Below are 17,184 nucleotides of genomic sequence, written 5' to 3'. Positions count from 1 at the left end.
TCACTTCCATGGGAGTTCCAAGCAGAGCAAGTATGCATGCTGGGAGTTGTAGTTCTGCAACAGCTGGAGAGCCGTACGTTCCCTACCCCTGATCTAGATTAATGAAGTGCAGTTTCATTTAGTGACTTAGAGGTGACGTCTCTGACTTTAATTGTTCACATTTCTCATTTCTTCCCTCTGCAACACCATCACCACTTCTTCCTGCTGTGACTGTCTCTGTAAAGTTTACAGACATCTTTGGCTCCACACTTTTCCAGGAACCCGACCCACATTGTCTTAAACTACATATGGTCCCCATTCTGCTACCCCAATTATAAAATATATAGTATGAAAATCCACTGTAAATTAATAATACTCTTGTATGTATCATTAACCCCTTCCCGACATGCGCCGTAATAGTACGGCGCGTGTCGGGTCTGTAACTATGGCGACCGCCCGGGAGCCGGGCGGCCGTCATAGCCGCCGGGTGTCTACTGCTTTAAGCAGTAGACAACCGGCTCTAATGCCTCCGATCGGTCCCCGGACCGATCGGAGGCATTAACCCCTCCAGCGCTGCTGTCAAAGGCACCGGAGGTGCCATTTTCCCGGCGGCGCATGGGCGCCGCCATTTTGGCAGGGATCGCCGGCTCCTGGAGCATGCTCCAGGGCCGATGTCACGTTGCCATGACAGCCGGGAGCCTTGTTAAAGGCTCCCAGCCGGTCTGCAAATTCTCTCTTTTGCAGGCTGGTGTATGCAGCCTGCAAAAGAGATGATGATTTTTTGCAATGCATTGCAATGCATTAGCATTGTAATGCATTGCATTAGTGATCAGACCCCCTGGGGTTCAACACCCCTAGGGGGTCTAATAAATGCAAAAAAAAAAAAAGTTAAAAAAAATATAAAAAAATATAAAAAGTATTAAAAATTCAAATCACCCCCCTTTCCCTAGAACAAATATAAAAGTAGTTAAAAACTGTGAAACATATACATGTTAGGTATCCCCGCGTCCGAAATCGCCCGCTCTACAAATCTATAAAAATATTTTTCCTGTTCGGTAAACGCCGTAGCAGGAAAAATAGTCAAAAGTGCCAAACTGCCGTTTTTTCACTGTTTTAATTCTGATAAAAATTTGAATAAAAAGTGATCAAAGCAATAACATTTCCCGAAAATGGTAGAACTAAAAAGTACACCCGGCCCCGCAAAAAAAGACGCCCTATGCATCCCCGTACACCTATGTATAAAAAAGTTACGGCCGTCGGAATATGGCGACTTTTAGAAAAAAAAAATTTTAACACCGTTTTGGAATTTTTTTTAGGGGTCAAAATGTAAATAAAACCATATAAATTTGGTATCCCTGGAACCGTACCGAAACACAGAATATAGGGGACATGTCATTTTGGCTGCACAGTGAACGCCGTAAAACCAAAGCCCGTAAGAAAGTCGCAGAAATGCATTTTTTCTTCAAATCCACCCCATTCTGAATTTTTTTCCTGCTTCCCAGTACATTATATAGAATAATTAATGGTGGCATCATGAAGAAAAAATTGTCCCGCAAAAATTAAGACCTCATATGACTCTGGGAGCGGAGAAATAAAAAAGTTATGGGGTTTAGAAGGAGGGGAGTCAAAAACGAAAATCAAAAAATGCCATCGGCGGGAAGGGGTTAAATTAATGCCCCTGTGTGACCTCCCCTGTTAATAATACCTCCTGTATACCCTCTTAAGTGGACCCTTAGAGATTTCCAGGATCAGACAATTTAATATATGCAGTAGGGGAAGGTTATAAAATAAAAATACACTGACACTTAGGCCAGTTGTACGTTGTACTTTTTTATTTGTCTTTGACACGTCGGAATAGCCTTAAGAAAGGCTATTCTTCTCCTACCTTTAGATGTCTTCTTCGCCCTACCGTTCGATTAAAATTTTGTTTTCCGTCGATATGCAAATGAGTTTTCTTGCAGCATTGGGAGTGGGCCCCAGCGCTCAAACAGCACTGTGGGCATCCCGAATGCTGCAAGAGTAATCTCCAGCGCTGCCTCCATCTTCATCTGGAACGTCCTCTTCATGCGTCTTCTTCCAGTGCAGGCGGTGAAACTTGTAGGCCTCGGGCAGAGCCAACTGCGCATGCCCACAGGCCACAAGAAAATGGCCGCTTACTGTGTAAGCGGCCATTTTTCTTGTGGCCGCGGGCATGCACAGTCGGCTCTGCCCGAGGCCTACAAGTTTCACCACCTGCGTCGGAAGAAGACGCATGAAGAGGACGTTCCAGATGGAGATGGCGCTGGAGAGTTCTCTCGCAGCATTGGGGACACCCCCAGTGCTGTTTAACCGAACAGTGGGGCGAAGAAGACATCTAAAGGTAGGAGAATAGCCTTTCTTAAGTCTATTCCGATGTGTCAACAAAAAAAGTTTTTAATGGTAGAATCCCTTTAAAGGAATGGGCGGCGCACGGGGGATACACGGATGTCCTGTGTGTGCTGTCCGTGCTTCTGTGGTCCCTTTCATTCAAAGAATAGGAGCCACGGAAGCAAGGGCCGCAAAATAGGACAGGGATAGGTTCTATATTTTGCAGCCTGGACTGTCATGTGTAAAGGCCCATAGAAATGTATGTGTTAGGGTGCTGTCTGTGAAATACACGGATAGTACACTGAACATGGTCACACTCGTGTGCAATCGGCCAGCGCTCAGCTTGCTAAACCTCTGGTTTGGCGATAAATCTGGTAACCAACAAAAGCAGGATTGAAGCGTTCACCATGGGGACTCTATATTCTAAGCCGACTGTCGTCAGGTGCCAAATAGAACCTGAGTTTGCTGCTAAAAACAAGTCTTCACTGCATGTGACCACTCAAGCCAATCAGCAACCTAAGGAGCTGGGACGTCACTCACATACTAACCTGTGGCATCCCAGTTCCTCTCATTAGGCTGCAGCAGTCAAGTGCGGCAAACAGTTCTGCCATAACAAGCCATTGGGCGCCGCTGGTCCAGACCATGGTGGGGGCACAACGGGGACAGGTGAATATGTTTATATTCTTAACTAGCCTCTGCCTGCGATTTCGTCTGCGTGTTGTTGGTGTCAATGATACACCTATATTCAGCAAATTGCTGCCGTTGGTAGTTTGCCTGCTCCGGATTTTGGCCTGACGCTAAACTCGTTCCTTGCGATGTGGCCGTGATTGTTCCAGCATGTCAGCAGCTGGTTGGGATGCCACATAATGAGCGTGTTGTTGGCGTGGATGATCCACCTGCTCTGGCGATTTGCCAGCTCTCAAGTTGGCCTGCCTCTAAACTTGTTCCTTGCACCGCGCCTGTGATTGTTCCAGCATCTCGCTGGGACACCATGTAATGAGTGTGTTGTTGGCGTCGATGATCCCCCTCAGCTCCGCTTGAGGAGAACTCTGTGATTTCTGGCTACCTTCATAGCTCTCATTGTTTTATAATTTTGCGACAAATTAGATTTTCTTTTTCCTCGGCATGTTTAAAATTGGCAAACTGCCAATTTTGATTAAAGGTGTTTTCCCATCCAGTGTGTGATCACTGCCTGGAGCAGATCAGATAATATGCAAAGGCTTGTACACAATGGACTGAGGGTTAGCTGTGTGTTTACATGGAGAGATAACATACCTGGCTTTATCAGCAACCTCCAATTAGCTGAGATACTGCTGCTGCCAAGAGCAGTTTAATATAGTATGTGAACATAAATTCCTAACAGTCGTGAAGCCATGTAATTTACTGGAATAAGAAGTACCCTATGTGTTTAATCGAGGTTACAAACTATATGCCAAATTTCATCCAAATTCGTTCAACCGTTTTTGCATGAAAGAGTAACAAACACACAATCCCACAAACTTTCACATTTATAATATTAATAGGATTTTTCACCTTCCCTGGCCTCCTTGCTGAAACCTATAATTCCTGGACAACCGTTTTAATTAGTAAATACACTTTTAAGGCTAGATTCACATGACCAAGTTTCACCCATGAAGCTCGGTCCGTGTGTTCGCTGGATTTATTGGCCTTTCCTTCATGCCGGCAGCAGGCCTCCCAGCATCATAGTTATCTATTTTTTATGATTACAGTATAGGACAGTATCTCTGAGTCTTGTTCCCGTGAAAATAGATTTTGCTGCACACACTGTTTTGTGATCAAAGGAATAGAGATTTATTTTACAATATAGTTAACGCCTTTTGACACAATGCAAAATATTGGCATAGAAAGACAGGCTAGATCAATTGGATATGACGTTTCGGTCCTTAGACCTTCATCAGACGCAATCTAGTGTGGTAGCAGGATCAGTATAAGTGTCAAGGCATGCCGTCATATCCAATTGATCTAGCCTGTCTTTCTATGCCAATTTTTTGCATTGTGTCAAAAGGCGTTAACTATATTGTAAAATAAATCTCTATATTCCTTTGATCACAAAACAGTGTGTGCAGCAAAATCTATTTTCACTAGTATATTTGGGTCGAAGGACCTTTTTTCGCTAGCACCACATATAATTTTAGAGTGTGCGGTACCATTGACTTTTTTGCTACTTGAGTCTTGTTCCCAGCATGAAGGTCAGGCTGGTAAATCCCGAGAAACTCGGTTTAGTGAATGTGACCTAACACTTGTCAATCACCTGGGCTATATTACAATAAAACACAGTGCAGTGAGTCAACAATAACAGTAAAAAAACAAATAAACATAAATTGGCCAAAACCAATAAACTTACTCCATACTAAAATATGATCAAAAAAACAAATAATAAATATGATTTATTTTTACAGCACCAATACCATAGTGCTGTACTTCCGAGGGCTTACTTATAAACACAAAACAAATACTAAGGCTCCGTTCCCACGGAGTAACGCGCCGCGCATTCAGACACGTATACACGTGTCAGAGTGTGAGCGCTCAAAACAGATCCCATTCACTTCAATGTGTGCCAGCTTACAGGTGCTACACATTGAAATCAATGGGTTAAAAAGCCTCCCATTGATTTCAATGTGTAGCGCCCGTAAGCCAGCACACATTGAAGTGAATGGGATCTGTTTTGAGCGCTCACACTCTGACACGTGTATACGTGTCTGAATGCACGGTGCATTACTCCGTGGGAACGCAGCCTTAGGGTGCATTCACACTGAGTAAACGCTAGCTTATTTTGTAGAGTAAAATTACACTTGTAAATTTTGCTATCCCATTGACTTCAATGATATTTTTTTACAAGTGTAAAAATACGCCTGTAAAAAATACGCCTGTAAAATGTCATTGAAGTCAATGGGATAGCAAAATTTACAAGTGTAATTTTACTCTACAAAATAAGCTAGCGTTTACTCAGTGTGAATGCACCCTTAGGCTGGATTCACACCAGCGCTTGATTTCCATTCAAAGATTCCGTTCCTGAATCCACTTGAAAAATGTGGAGAGCAAAGTCCTGCAATCAGGAGTTTTCTCTCTGCGTTTCTCAGATGGAAACATGTTGGACCTCATTATAGTCTATGCGGTTCGCGGGTAACACTTTTTAAGCAGACTGGGTTTACGTTTCTTGGGTCCAGAATCAGACTCAAAGAATGCAAACCTGAAAGCTAGTGCGAACCTAGAGTAACATAGTGACCAACTAGTATAGTGGGATAGAGGGCAATCTATAAGGGAAGGAGGGTAGAATTTGATGAGGGAGTGGTGTAGTGGCAACAGGGTTATTGAAGGTTGTCAGCTTCTTCTGAAGTGATGAGTCTTCATGGCCCTCTTGAAGGTTGCAATTATGGGGGTTAGTCTTATGTGTTGTGGTAGTGAGTTCCACAGTACAGAGGATACATATGAGAACTTTTGGAGGCAGTTATGTGAAGAGCAGATAAGAGGAGAGTGGTGTAAGCGGCTCGAAAGGGTCAGAGGTTACACGTGGGTAGGTTAGATCAGGGATGTACGGAGGGGACAGGTTGTGGATGGCTTTGTATTTCAAGGTTGGCAATTTCAAATCTATTTGCTGGGTGACGGGTATCCATTAAAGGGATTGGCAGAGGGGAATGGCTGATGAAATACGGAGGGAGAGGGGGATTAAGTGATCAGCAGAGTTTAGTGTGGACTGGAGGGGGGTGAGCGTATTTGCTGCATGATGATACTGAAACCAAGGTCAGTTTGTCCAGGATATGTTTTTATTGTTTTTTACTTATTGTTTATTCATAGTGCCTTATTGTCATGCAATGCATGGACCTCAGTGACAGGTCTAACAAGTGTGTATGTATACCTATTGGGACACTCATTTTTGAGCGCTAGTATTTGCTTTTATTTCCCCGTTGACTTACTCTAGTTTCACACTAACGTTCAGCTTTCCATTCCTTGGGTCTGCTTAAAAAGCGGTTACCTGCGGACCCCAAAGACTATAATGGGGACCATTGGGTTTCCGCCCGAAAAATGCACAGAAAAAAATCCTTCTCGCTGAACTTTTGTCTCTGTATTTTTTAAGCAGATTCAGGCCGGAATCCCTGAACGCAGAGCAGGTGTGAATCTAGCCTTATTATCCTTCAGGATAGGAGGAATTAAGGCTAAACTTGTGACCCCAAATTTGGTGTTACTATCCGGTGGCCTCTCCCTAAGGAGTGCCAATATCCCCATTATCCAGTGAGCAGTGGCATTTCTTTTCTTCTGAATATGGCAGCTCAGAGGTAGCATAGATTCAATAAGACAAACCAGCTTGTGGCCACTGTTTTTGTGCAGAAACAGCTGCACCATATGGTGGCTCGTTTTCACTAATGCAGATTTTTTTTTGTAACAGAAAAAACGCATCGGAACCAGCATGTATAATTAGCAGTGTGAACATCACTTAGATAACCAGCATCGAAAAGGCAGAAAGCCACGTGATAAATAAACAGTCTTAGACCGAGGCTAGCTTCCAGCCCTGTTATGAGAGCCATCACAATTCACCTGCCACTGCCCTGCCGACAGGACGGAAGCGGCACAGAAGAGTCACGTGACAGCCTTGTAGCACGTGACCCTGTACGTCATCCATTCTGCCCCCGCCGTGAGCTGGGATGTGAGGTGCAGTCAGAGTAAGCAGTTGAGCGAACACCCGGGTCAGTATGACGTAGTGAAGGCAGGGCGGTGACGTCACTGTTATACTGCAGACTGTAACTGTCAGTCTTCTCTGTCAGTTCTAACACCGCTGCTCATTCATGTAGTAACCATCAGATTTTCCCTTTCAGCCTCCAGCATGTTCCCCACCCCAGTGTACTCACATGTTGGCCGAGGAGCTTTTACTGAAGTGTATGGCCCGGCAGAGGACACGTTTCTTTTAATTGATGCCTTGGAAAAAGAGGCTGAGGAGCTGAGATCTAGGTAAGGTGGAATGCTGACAGCCCATTCATGTAATGTAAGGAAGCTGTGGCTTAAAGGGGTTTTCTAGGACTTTATACTGATGATCTAGCCTCAGGATAAGTAATCAGTTAAAGAACCTTGCGGGTCTGATACTCCAGACCCCTGCGGATCAGCTGTTTGAAACAAAAGTGCCACTCCCTGAAGCCCTGTTCACATCTGTGTTCGGTATTCTGTTTGGGGACTTTGCTTGCCCCCCCCCCCCCCCCCCCGAACGGAAACCTATATGCATTAAAAAGCGGTTAGCTAAGAAACCACATGGACCCCATAGATTATAATGGGTCTGTGTGGTTTACAATCGGTGTCTGCACGATACATGCAGAGAGAAAAGCGGACTTCACGAATACCAAACGCAGATTTGAACTAGACCTGAGTACTTTTTCTGCAATTAAAGTGAATGGTGCTGAGCTTTGATACCAAACACAGCCTGATGTGCTTGATAAGTACTGAAGTGGCCTACATCACTCACCTACATGCTACAGTGAGTGTCCCAGTGTCAGACCCCTGCTAATATTTTAGTGATGACCTATCACAGGATTGCTTTGTTCTACGTGTCTGAGCTTTGGGGGTCCATGAGAGAAAGGGTCCTGTGTCCTTCTCCATTCAAGTCTATGGTGCTGAAATACCCAAGCTATTTGGCTATCTTTGTCTGTCCCATAAAGAAAGTTACTACTGTTTTAACATGAGACATGGGGTCTGTGTTATCCTGAGTGCTTGAAATCTAAGTGGTGGCACCCCCAAATCTCAGACACTTATCACCTTTCCTATAGATAGGAGATAAATGATTATTTTGATACAATCCTTTTAAACAGTACAAAGCGTAGGATGATATGTAGTGTGCGCTGCATTCACCAACATAGTACAAATCCTATAAGGAATATGATTCTTGCTGCTGAAAATACTAATGTATGTTATGCCAGTGTTCACGGTCACTTTTCAGAAAAATGTAACAAATGACTCTCATTCTTCAGGGAATGGCTCCTCCTCTTCTTCTGCCAGCACACCACTCTCGGCACTGTGCTGTAGCCTTCACTCAATCTCTATTGCACATGCATGGACTGCTCATTTGGGCTCCCACATTTGCACAATAGAGATGGAGTGTCGGCTACAGCACAAAGCGAGGACTCCGTCTCTCTTGCGCATGCGTGGGCACATCAAAAAGTGGAGGAGTTGTTCCCCGCAGGAAGAAGTCTGGAAGGAAGCGAGGTAAGTATGATAGGGTGGAGGGGGAAAATAGTAGTGATGTTCCATTTCCAGAAACGGGAAAATTGATCGTCAATGGACAATCAGAAAATGTCACATGACTGCCCAAGGGATATGGGCAACTATACATTTTTGCTAAATTATGTCATTTAGAAAGTAGGGGGATGGTGTTTAGATTGGTGTAAGGATTTCTATTTCTCTCGGACAACCCCTTTAAAGGGGCTCTATCAGCAAAATCCTGCTGATAGAGCCTCACATATGCGTTAATAGCCTTTAAAAAGGCTAGTCAGGCACCGCTAAAGTTATATTAAACTACCCCCCAGTTTTAAAATACTACCCTAAAAAAAGAATTTGATCAACTTACCCATCGTTTTCGGTGGGCGGGCATTCAGGGTCCGCCGTCTTCTTCATCCACGCTTCCTCTTCCTGCGATGTCCTCGGGTCCCGTCTTCCTCCTGCGCTCGCGAACTGACATTGCTAAAAAAAAATGGCCTGGGCGCATGCGCAGTAGCCGTAGTAGAAGCAGCATGCTTTTTTTTTTTAGCAATGTCAGTTCGCGAGTGCCGGAGGAAGAAGGGACCTGAGGACATCGCAGGAAGAGGATGCGTGGATGAAGAAGACACACCCTGAATGCCCGCCCACCGTGCACAATGGGTTGATCACATTCTTTTTTAGGGTTTTATTTTAAAACTGGGGGGTAGTTTAATATAACTTTAGCGGTGCCTGAATAGCCTTTTTAAAGGCTATTCATGCATATGTGGGGCTCTATCAGCATGAATTTGCTGATAGAGCCCCTTTAAGGAATAAAGTTTGGCAGAATGCTGTGCCAGTAGGGTATTCCAATAACCTCATGTAAACAATTTTTAACGCTGCACATCCTTTGAAAACTTTGATATTTGAAGGAATAAATGTGTATGATGGAGTTAGAGGTATTATTATTATTATTATTGTTTAGTTATATAGTACAATTAATTCCATGGTGCTTTACATTTGAGGGATGTACACACATGGGAATATGTGGCATATTCCGCCCAGAATCTGCCTCCTTTTGTTTGTAAATGATAGGCTGAGATCGCAGCAGGACACTGTAGAGATAAGTGTCCTGCTAGATCTTGTTGCGATTTCTGCGGCTCGAGACTCCCTGCTGAACAGGTCCATTCATCTGGGCTGAATCAGCAGCAGAAAGCCAGGACGGAGTGCTGATGTCCTCCCTGCATCTGAATCCTGTCACGGTTAGACGCGGTGGAAAATGAACTTACCCTTAGTGAATGTGAGATGTCATAAAAACGTAACATGTAAATCCAGCCTTTTCATAATACTTTCTTCTCTGCTTCTACAGAGTTGAGATCTGTCTGGAAATAGGTTGTGGATCTGGTGTGGTATCTGCATTTGTAGCAACGCTTATTGGACCTAAAGCTTGGTATCTGTAAGTGTATTTTTGTCTCTTGTTGAACAAATGTATAGTTGTCATGAGCTGAAGTACAGAGTAGTCCTAATATTATATAAGGGGTTCTACTGCCATCTGTGTAATACATGGATGGCCATTCATTTAATTAATGCATGTAATATTATATTTGTTGACATGCCAACAAATGTATGCGTGACTACTGTGTGGAAATGATCTGCAGATGGCAACTGTTTGTCCTAGAAGTTGGCCCCCATATTACAGAAATTGTCTTTGGTTAGACAGTCCCTTTCAAGGGTTTGCGTGATACGTCTTTCAACAAAACTAACCATTAATATCATATTTCCTACTTTTAGGTATCATTCTCAAAGGGGTTTTCCTAAGGATAGGTCACCAATGTGAGATCTTTGTTGGTCTGACACCCCCCACCTGTACACTGCACCCCGTTCAGGACTGGAGGAGGGAAACCAGATCCATGCTTTTATAATGTCTACACCTAACCTATGTGGTGTATTTAACTTTATGATCTGGGACCAAACCTTTAAACCCAAGCTGTATGCTTTATTTTCCATTAGTTACAGAGCTGATCGCTTACACAGTACTAGCTTTATTATTTACTGCTCTCCCACCCACAATCGTCATGATGTGGACATAGATGCTGCAGTTTTTTCTCTTCTCAATTGTAGGCAGAAAATGCATATTGTTTTACAGTAGTAACCGGTGGACATGCATATTGATATAATCCACATGAACAATTTGCAGTAGAAATTGACATGCAGGTGTGGATTAACCAGCTGTAATGTACAGTAGCGGTGAAGTGGATGGGATCACATCTGTACACATGTAGCTATACAGCACAGCCAGCACATGTATGTCATCCATCTGCTGCCTGTACCTCCACAGCTCCATTCAATGGTCTCAGTGAGCCCAGACTGACAGGATTAAGACCGGTCCTGAGTTTGCCCTGGGCTCATAAACCCAAATAAAATACAAAGCCCCAGAAAAAATCTACACCTGTGTTTATGAGGCCATAGTAATGAATGGGTCAGTGTGATAGCCATAAAACCAGCTTTTTTTTTTTTTTTTTTGCTGTGGATATATCTGCCGCTGGATATTCCACTGTGTATTTTCCGCAGTGAACCAAAACATGTGGCCCTAATCCAAAACTGTTGTCTAAGGAACACTGTCCCAATATTTCTGTGCAGTTATTTTGGGCACATCATGTAGAAGTTGTATGAATTTTAAAGTTTTATTTGCTGAAAGAAAAATGATCCCATGAATTATTGGCAGCGTATCTCCAGATGTAAACAGGTAAAATGGGAAGAATATTTGACACGATAAGGGAAAATTCACGGCCGGCACGTAGACGGGTCGGCATCCTGCCGCTTAACCCCCTGCGTGCCGGCTGCGTCCATTCATTCCTATGGGTGCGTGCTATTCGAAACTGCCGTTTCGAATACTACTCGCTCATCTCTAATAGCTATCTGTTTACCTAGAGTCCATGTTAGATAAAATGGATCAGTTTGTGTTTGTTTCTTGTGGGACATAAGTGTAGGATATTATTTATTTGTATTTTACTTACCGTACTAGCGCCAGCTTATTTCACAGACAGAAAGTCTTCGGTTTGTATCAGACTGGTATTGACTGAATGCGTTTTCTGTTATATGGAACATTTCTTGATGGAAATGATAGCACAGAATGGAGCAAAACATTCCTGAACTGATGACATTCTAAAGCCCATTGAAATCAATGCACATTTTAATGGATAGTTGTTTCCTTTTTTTTGCTATTTATGAGATGTGAAAATAGCTGAAGATTCTCTTTTTTTTTCTTTTTTTTTTTTTTTCTTTCCAGATGTACAGATATTAATCCTACTGCAGCTTTGTGCACATTGGAGACCGCCCGAGCCAACACTGTGCACATTGAGCCTGTTACTACTGACTTGGTAAAAAAAAATATATATATAACCAAAAAAAAAAAAGTAGATAGAATAGTCACATTCCTAGATATGTGTTTACACCCCTTTTGCTTTCTGTAGGAGCTCTTGCTTTGTTTCAGGCATATATTAGTTAGTGGTAGTGCTTGTATGATGAGGGATAAAAGAGCTGAGAGAAATAAGGTTCGTATGCAATTCCTCGTTAGTATAGTGGTAAGTATCCCCGCCTGTCACGCGGGAGACCGGGGTTCGATTCCCCGACGGGGAGGCAAACATTTTGCGCCTGATTGCCCTGATATATTCGTCATTATTATTTTTATCATTATGTTTAATATCCTGTCAGTGCTTTACAAGTATTTACAACACAATGTAGTGTTTTTTACATCAATCTTATTTTGCCGGTGCCATGTCGTTTTTTCCACAAGATAAGAGCTTTTTCGATATGCATCTATACTATTTTGCTGATAACCCTTCTGCCTCTTAAGTTTGGTCAGATGATGTGTATAAGTTACTAATATAATGATGTAAGTCGTTCCATATGCAAAATGTTTATGTGCAGGGCAGCTATACAAACCCTAACTCCATAGACTCCTATTGAACAGCGCCCCTAGTGGTCAACTTTTAAAAACGACGTGTCTGATGCCAGGGTTGTTCTTAGGATGTGGAAACAAATACATATTTTACTAGAATTAAAAAACAAAACAAACCTGAAAATTAGTTCTGTAAAATTCATCAGCTTTTATTCAATCATAGATTGGAATTTTTCTGCCAAGTGTTGCTAACCTCTGCTTGTTGCTGCATGGGTAAAGTTTTCTGACGTATTTAATAGTAGCCACAAATAATTCTGTCATGGCAGTGAATAGCGAATGTGCCCATTATAGCCATATGTTTCCTGTAGAGACATGGCAGTTCTGTCACTAGGTAATTTGCTGGTTCCGTGTTCTTCTTGTAGGTCAGCGGATTACTGCCACGATTACAAGGACAAATTGACCTTCTTCTCTTCAATCCCCCTTATGTGGTGACCCCTTCTGAAGAGGTGTGTTTGTGTCAAAAATATCAATAGATATAAAGCATTCAATGAATTAAAATGGCAGGTCTATAGTATCATAGTGGTAAGGCAGTGTTCACATCTGCATCAGGCATTTCCTTTTATCAGTGGCGTAACTACTGCGGAAGCAGCGGAGGCGGCTGCCACAGGGCCCGGAACATTAGGGGGCCCTGCAACAGCTGCTACCGCTGCGTTTTTTTCTTTTTTCTTATTAGGCCGTTACCGGCTGGAGTTATTAGGCCGTTACCTGGCTGGGATCGGTAAGTGACACGGCGTGCCCCACTAAGACTATTATTATACTCGGGGGGTCTTTGCAGACCCCTGAGTATAATAATTGGAGGCCCGGGAGACGTAAGAAACATAAAAAAAACTGTGTTACTTACCTCTCCAGGCTCCGGGCAGGCTTCGGCCTAGTTGTCTGACGTCACATGAACCCGGCCTGCATCCCGGGTCATGTGACGTCCGACGTCATTGAAGAAGGCCGACAGCGGAGGACTGCAGTGGAGCCGGGGCGACAAGTAACAGTGTTTTTTTATGTTTTTATTCCCCTGGATCTCCAATTATTATACTCTGCTGTCTGAAAAGACAGAGTATAATAATTGTTTATGGGTGACCACAGTGGCACATGATACTATGTGCAGGGGCCACTGAGGGACATAATACTGTGTGCAGGGGCCACTAAGGGACATAATACTATGTGCAGGGGCCACTAAGGGACATAATAGAGCGCGAAGGAGGGGGACGGTCGAGGTCATGGGGGCAAGGGGGGGCATGTCAAAAGTTTGCCACGGGGCCCCGCCATTCCTAGTTACGCCACTGCCTTTTATCTGTTCCATCATAGCAACAGAAAAACTGAATTCAATCTGGAGATGGATCTGTTACATGATGGCCACCAATATCTGCGTCACCAACTGAGACTAGGCCTCATTTATAAAGAAGCACACACCGCACTTATATGAGGGACATTCTTCAGGAACGCCATGTGCCTGGACCGAAATCTATGCCAGCTCATAGTTGTGTAGATTTCAGGCATCATGGGCATAAATGAACATAAATCTGGCAGGGGCATTCGTTTTGCCCATGCTATGCCCCTCACCAAACTCCCTTTAAGAAAATGGCAAAGGTGGAGGACAAAAAAATAATTTTATTTATAAATTTTATTTATTTATTTTTTTAATGGTTTGTACATCAGAAAACTGCTGTATAGTGCATAGTAAATCTGCCCCATTAACTGCACAGCATGTATCAAGGGCTGTACTGAGAAATACTCATTTTTTCATCTTCACTTTCTAGGTAGGAAGTAATGGAATAGAAGCGGCCTGGGCTGGAGGTGAAAATGGCCGTGAAGTTATCGACAGGTTTCTTCCTGTGGTCCCAAAACTCCTGTCTTCAAAAGGCTTATTGTACTTACTTGTTCTGAAAGAGAACAATCCCGGTGAGATATTCTGAGGCCTTTATTCTCTTGTTTGTCGCACTGTACAGCGGCGTTTAGTTTTTGTCAGACAATTCTATAAATCGCTGTGAAATACAGAGACCAATGTGATTTACTGTTCTATAGCGGTTCATCGATCAGCGTAGACCCATGCAGGGCATATATTTCGCATATAGGGTATGACGTGTCAGTTCTTTGAAGGCCTTTTTCGGACAACCATGATGAATGCGACCATGCGACATCCATTTTAAAACCTATGAATGATTAAGGGTCTATTCATATTGTAAAATGGTCTGCCAAAAAAGGGACATGTGACGTTCATACAGGCGTGTGAATTAGCCCTTAATGCTTACCGGTATATGGCTCTTACTATATATAAATTCAACATATGACTATTTTGCAGGGTAGTCCTGATATAAAACTTAGTTTCTCTCTACTTTCAGATGACGTACTGGAGAAAATGAATTCCTACGGATTACAAGGATCCAAGGTGCTGTCTAGACAAGCGGGAAGGGAACATCTTACCATTTTAAAATTCTGGAAATCTATACATTGACACTGCAAAGTATTGCCTGACAGAAATATACAAAATAATCCATTTTGTTGATATAAGTACGGTATCACAAGCACAAAATGGACAATGTACTGGACTGAAATCTAAGGGAATGCAACTTGCTAAAGGGACTGTCGCTCACAAAAAGTATTGTAAATATTTCTATGACCTTATAGGAAGTCTGTCACCAGGATAGTTAACAGTGCTCTGTAATATACATCATCATACATATAGATGCACCAGTTCCTTTGAAGAGCAGTTTAAATATAGAGCATTTAAAAATATGTAGTTTAGTCTCATGTGCAATGGGGCAAGTCAGAGGCTCCAAGGCGCCAGCCAGTGAGCACCAGGGGGTATGCAGGAAACCAACAAGCACCATCATAGTTGTACAATAGGAAGAGACTGTCAACTGTAAAGGGGTAGCTATTCTAACTTGGAGACTGGGCCCGTGGAGGCTGACATCTTCAGGAAATGCTGGGGAGCATAGACCAGGTAGGTTAGAAAACCCTGCTCGATTCCTTCCAATAGGTGCGTTATCTCACTTATTATATAAAAAGGTTATTCCAAGAGACAACCCCTTTAATGTCATGGGAGCCGCTGATCTCACTTTGATGTCATCGCATTGAACAGCTGATTTCTCATGGTGGATCTTTCAGATGATACGTGACTGGTGCAATATTTGGAGAAAGGACCAATCTCCATAACCACAGAAAGGAAACAAATCTTTTCAGTGTCTTAGTAGAACTAGAAACCTGGTATTGGATTTTTGCATGTGCATTCACAATCTCTTCCTGAAATTCGGGTGATATCGAGGCGGTAATACATTGCAGTACTTTGGTACCTTATTACGTTTGTCATAATGATATATTTTGTAATGAAACATTTAACATCTTGTTTTCCTTTTTTATTTGGATTATGTTTAAGGAGATCCACAGGCAGGGACTTGAACTGGACAGAGGTCTAGCACTCCAGTCACTGGTGTTGCGCTGCATTCACACGTTGCAGATTAATTGCAGAAAAAACAGCAGTGTAATACGGTAGCATTGTCTTAACCTCATGAACATGATAAAGATATTTTTGCGTAAAAATTGACTTATGATTCAGACTTTAAAATCTCGAAAATGTCAATCTTTTTTTTGTGTTGATTTAATCTATTTCAACAGGCGTGAAATCCAAGAAAAAAAAATCCACGTGTGGATTTGGTGCAGAAAATCTACATTGTATACTTTTTTGTGTATGTATTCTTACGCAGATCTATATTACTATTGCACAACAAAACCTTGATTAAAAAGTGTTTGTTTTATAAAATGTGCTTTTGTTTTTTGTAAGTAAAAAGTATCTTTTTGAAGTATCTATTTACTTAATCCTCTGTCTGTTTCTCCCTATATTGTGTGAATTTGCGTAAGGATGCTCCAGCCTGACATATTTGTTATAATTCATGCCATGTTAGGGTTAGTTCACACGGCAGAAACCTTTTACGCCATGTGACTTTTTACGCAGCTACCCGCGACGGGATGCCAATGCAATGCAGCGGTTTTCCACTCCTGATTAGCCCTGAATTAATGGGCCTAATCAGGAGTGATTCTCGAGCCGCGGATGCCGCAGCTTACTCAGTCGCAAGAATCTGCATGAAGATAGGGCATGCCGCTATTTTTTCCCGCTAGTGGGAGATGTTTTTGCAGGCAAATTTTGAGGCGATTCCGCATCAAAATTCGCCTGCAAAATACTCCGTGTGAACATACCCTTATAATGGATATCTATGCCAGGGTGTAATAATAGGAGCGGGGTTGCAATTCTCCGGACACACCACGGCCGCTAGAGATGAGCGAGTAGTATTCGATCGAATACCTCCCCTGCATAGTTATTGGTGTACTCTGTCGAATACCACGTGGTAAACTCAGTAAAAATTTGTTTCCCCTCCCACCTTCCCTGGTGCTTTTTTTTACACCAATAACTATGCAGGGGAGGTATTTGATGGAATACTACTCGCTCCATCTCTAAGTGCCCCGGCCCGCATGCTGCACACCGCTTCTACAGTATTAGGGTAAGTTCATATGGAGTAAAATGGAGTGTATTTTGGAGTGTAATTTTACACGTGTAAAAAAAATTTACGCGCGTATTTTGGAACGTATTTTGGAACGCTCCGTAAACGCCATGTGTAAAAAAAAAAAAAACGCTCCAAAATACACGCGTAATTTTTTTACACGTGTAAAATTACGCTCCAAAATACACTCCATTTTACTCCGTGTGTATAGGAGTGGTGCCATAATGCTCTCCCTGT

General features: G+C 42.7%; 1 protein-coding gene and 1 non-coding gene across 2 annotated transcripts; both read left to right on the top strand.

Moving 5' to 3' along the window:
* The first annotated feature begins 6,968 nt into the window (after positions 1–6,968).
* Positions 6,969–16,102, top strand: HEMK2 (HemK methyltransferase 2, ETF1 glutamine and histone H4 lysine). Its single transcript, XM_075274456.1, has 7 exons — positions 6,969–7,028; positions 7,158–7,290; positions 9,869–9,955; positions 11,789–11,879; positions 12,823–12,906; positions 14,212–14,353; positions 14,794–16,102. The coding sequence occupies exons 2-7, from the start codon at positions 7,166–7,168 to the stop codon at positions 14,904–14,906; spliced, it is 642 nt and encodes a 213-aa protein (XP_075130557.1). The 5' UTR covers positions 6,969–7,028; positions 7,158–7,165; the 3' UTR covers positions 14,907–16,102.
* On the top strand, positions 12,067–12,138 carry TRNAD-GUC (transfer RNA aspartic acid (anticodon GUC)). Its single transcript has one exon. It is a non-coding gene; the product is annotated as a tRNA-Asp (tRNA).
* Positions 16,103–17,184: the final 1,082 nt, after the last annotated feature.

This window comes from Leptodactylus fuscus, chromosome 5, assembly GCF_031893055.1.
Source record: "Leptodactylus fuscus isolate aLepFus1 chromosome 5, aLepFus1.hap2, whole genome shotgun sequence".
NCBI lineage: Eukaryota > Metazoa > Chordata > Amphibia > Anura > Leptodactylidae > Leptodactylus > Leptodactylus fuscus.
Note: the sequence above shows the minus strand (reverse complement) of the source record. Positions and strands in the feature narration are given on the sequence as shown.

Bases quoted from the DNA above. Each gene is read 5' to 3' on its own strand.
- HEMK2 (XM_075274456.1), top strand. From the start codon at position 7,166: ATGTTCCCCACCCCAGTGTACTCACATGTTGGCCGAGGAGCTTTTACT. The intron at 7,291-9,868 runs GTAAGGTGGAAT...CTGCTTCTACAG, and splicing joins GCTGAGGAGCTGAGATCTAG to AGTTGAGATCTGTCTGGAAA. The intron at 12,907-14,211 runs GTGTGTTTGTGT...TTCACTTTCTAG, and splicing joins TGGTGACCCCTTCTGAAGAG to GTAGGAAGTAATGGAATAGA.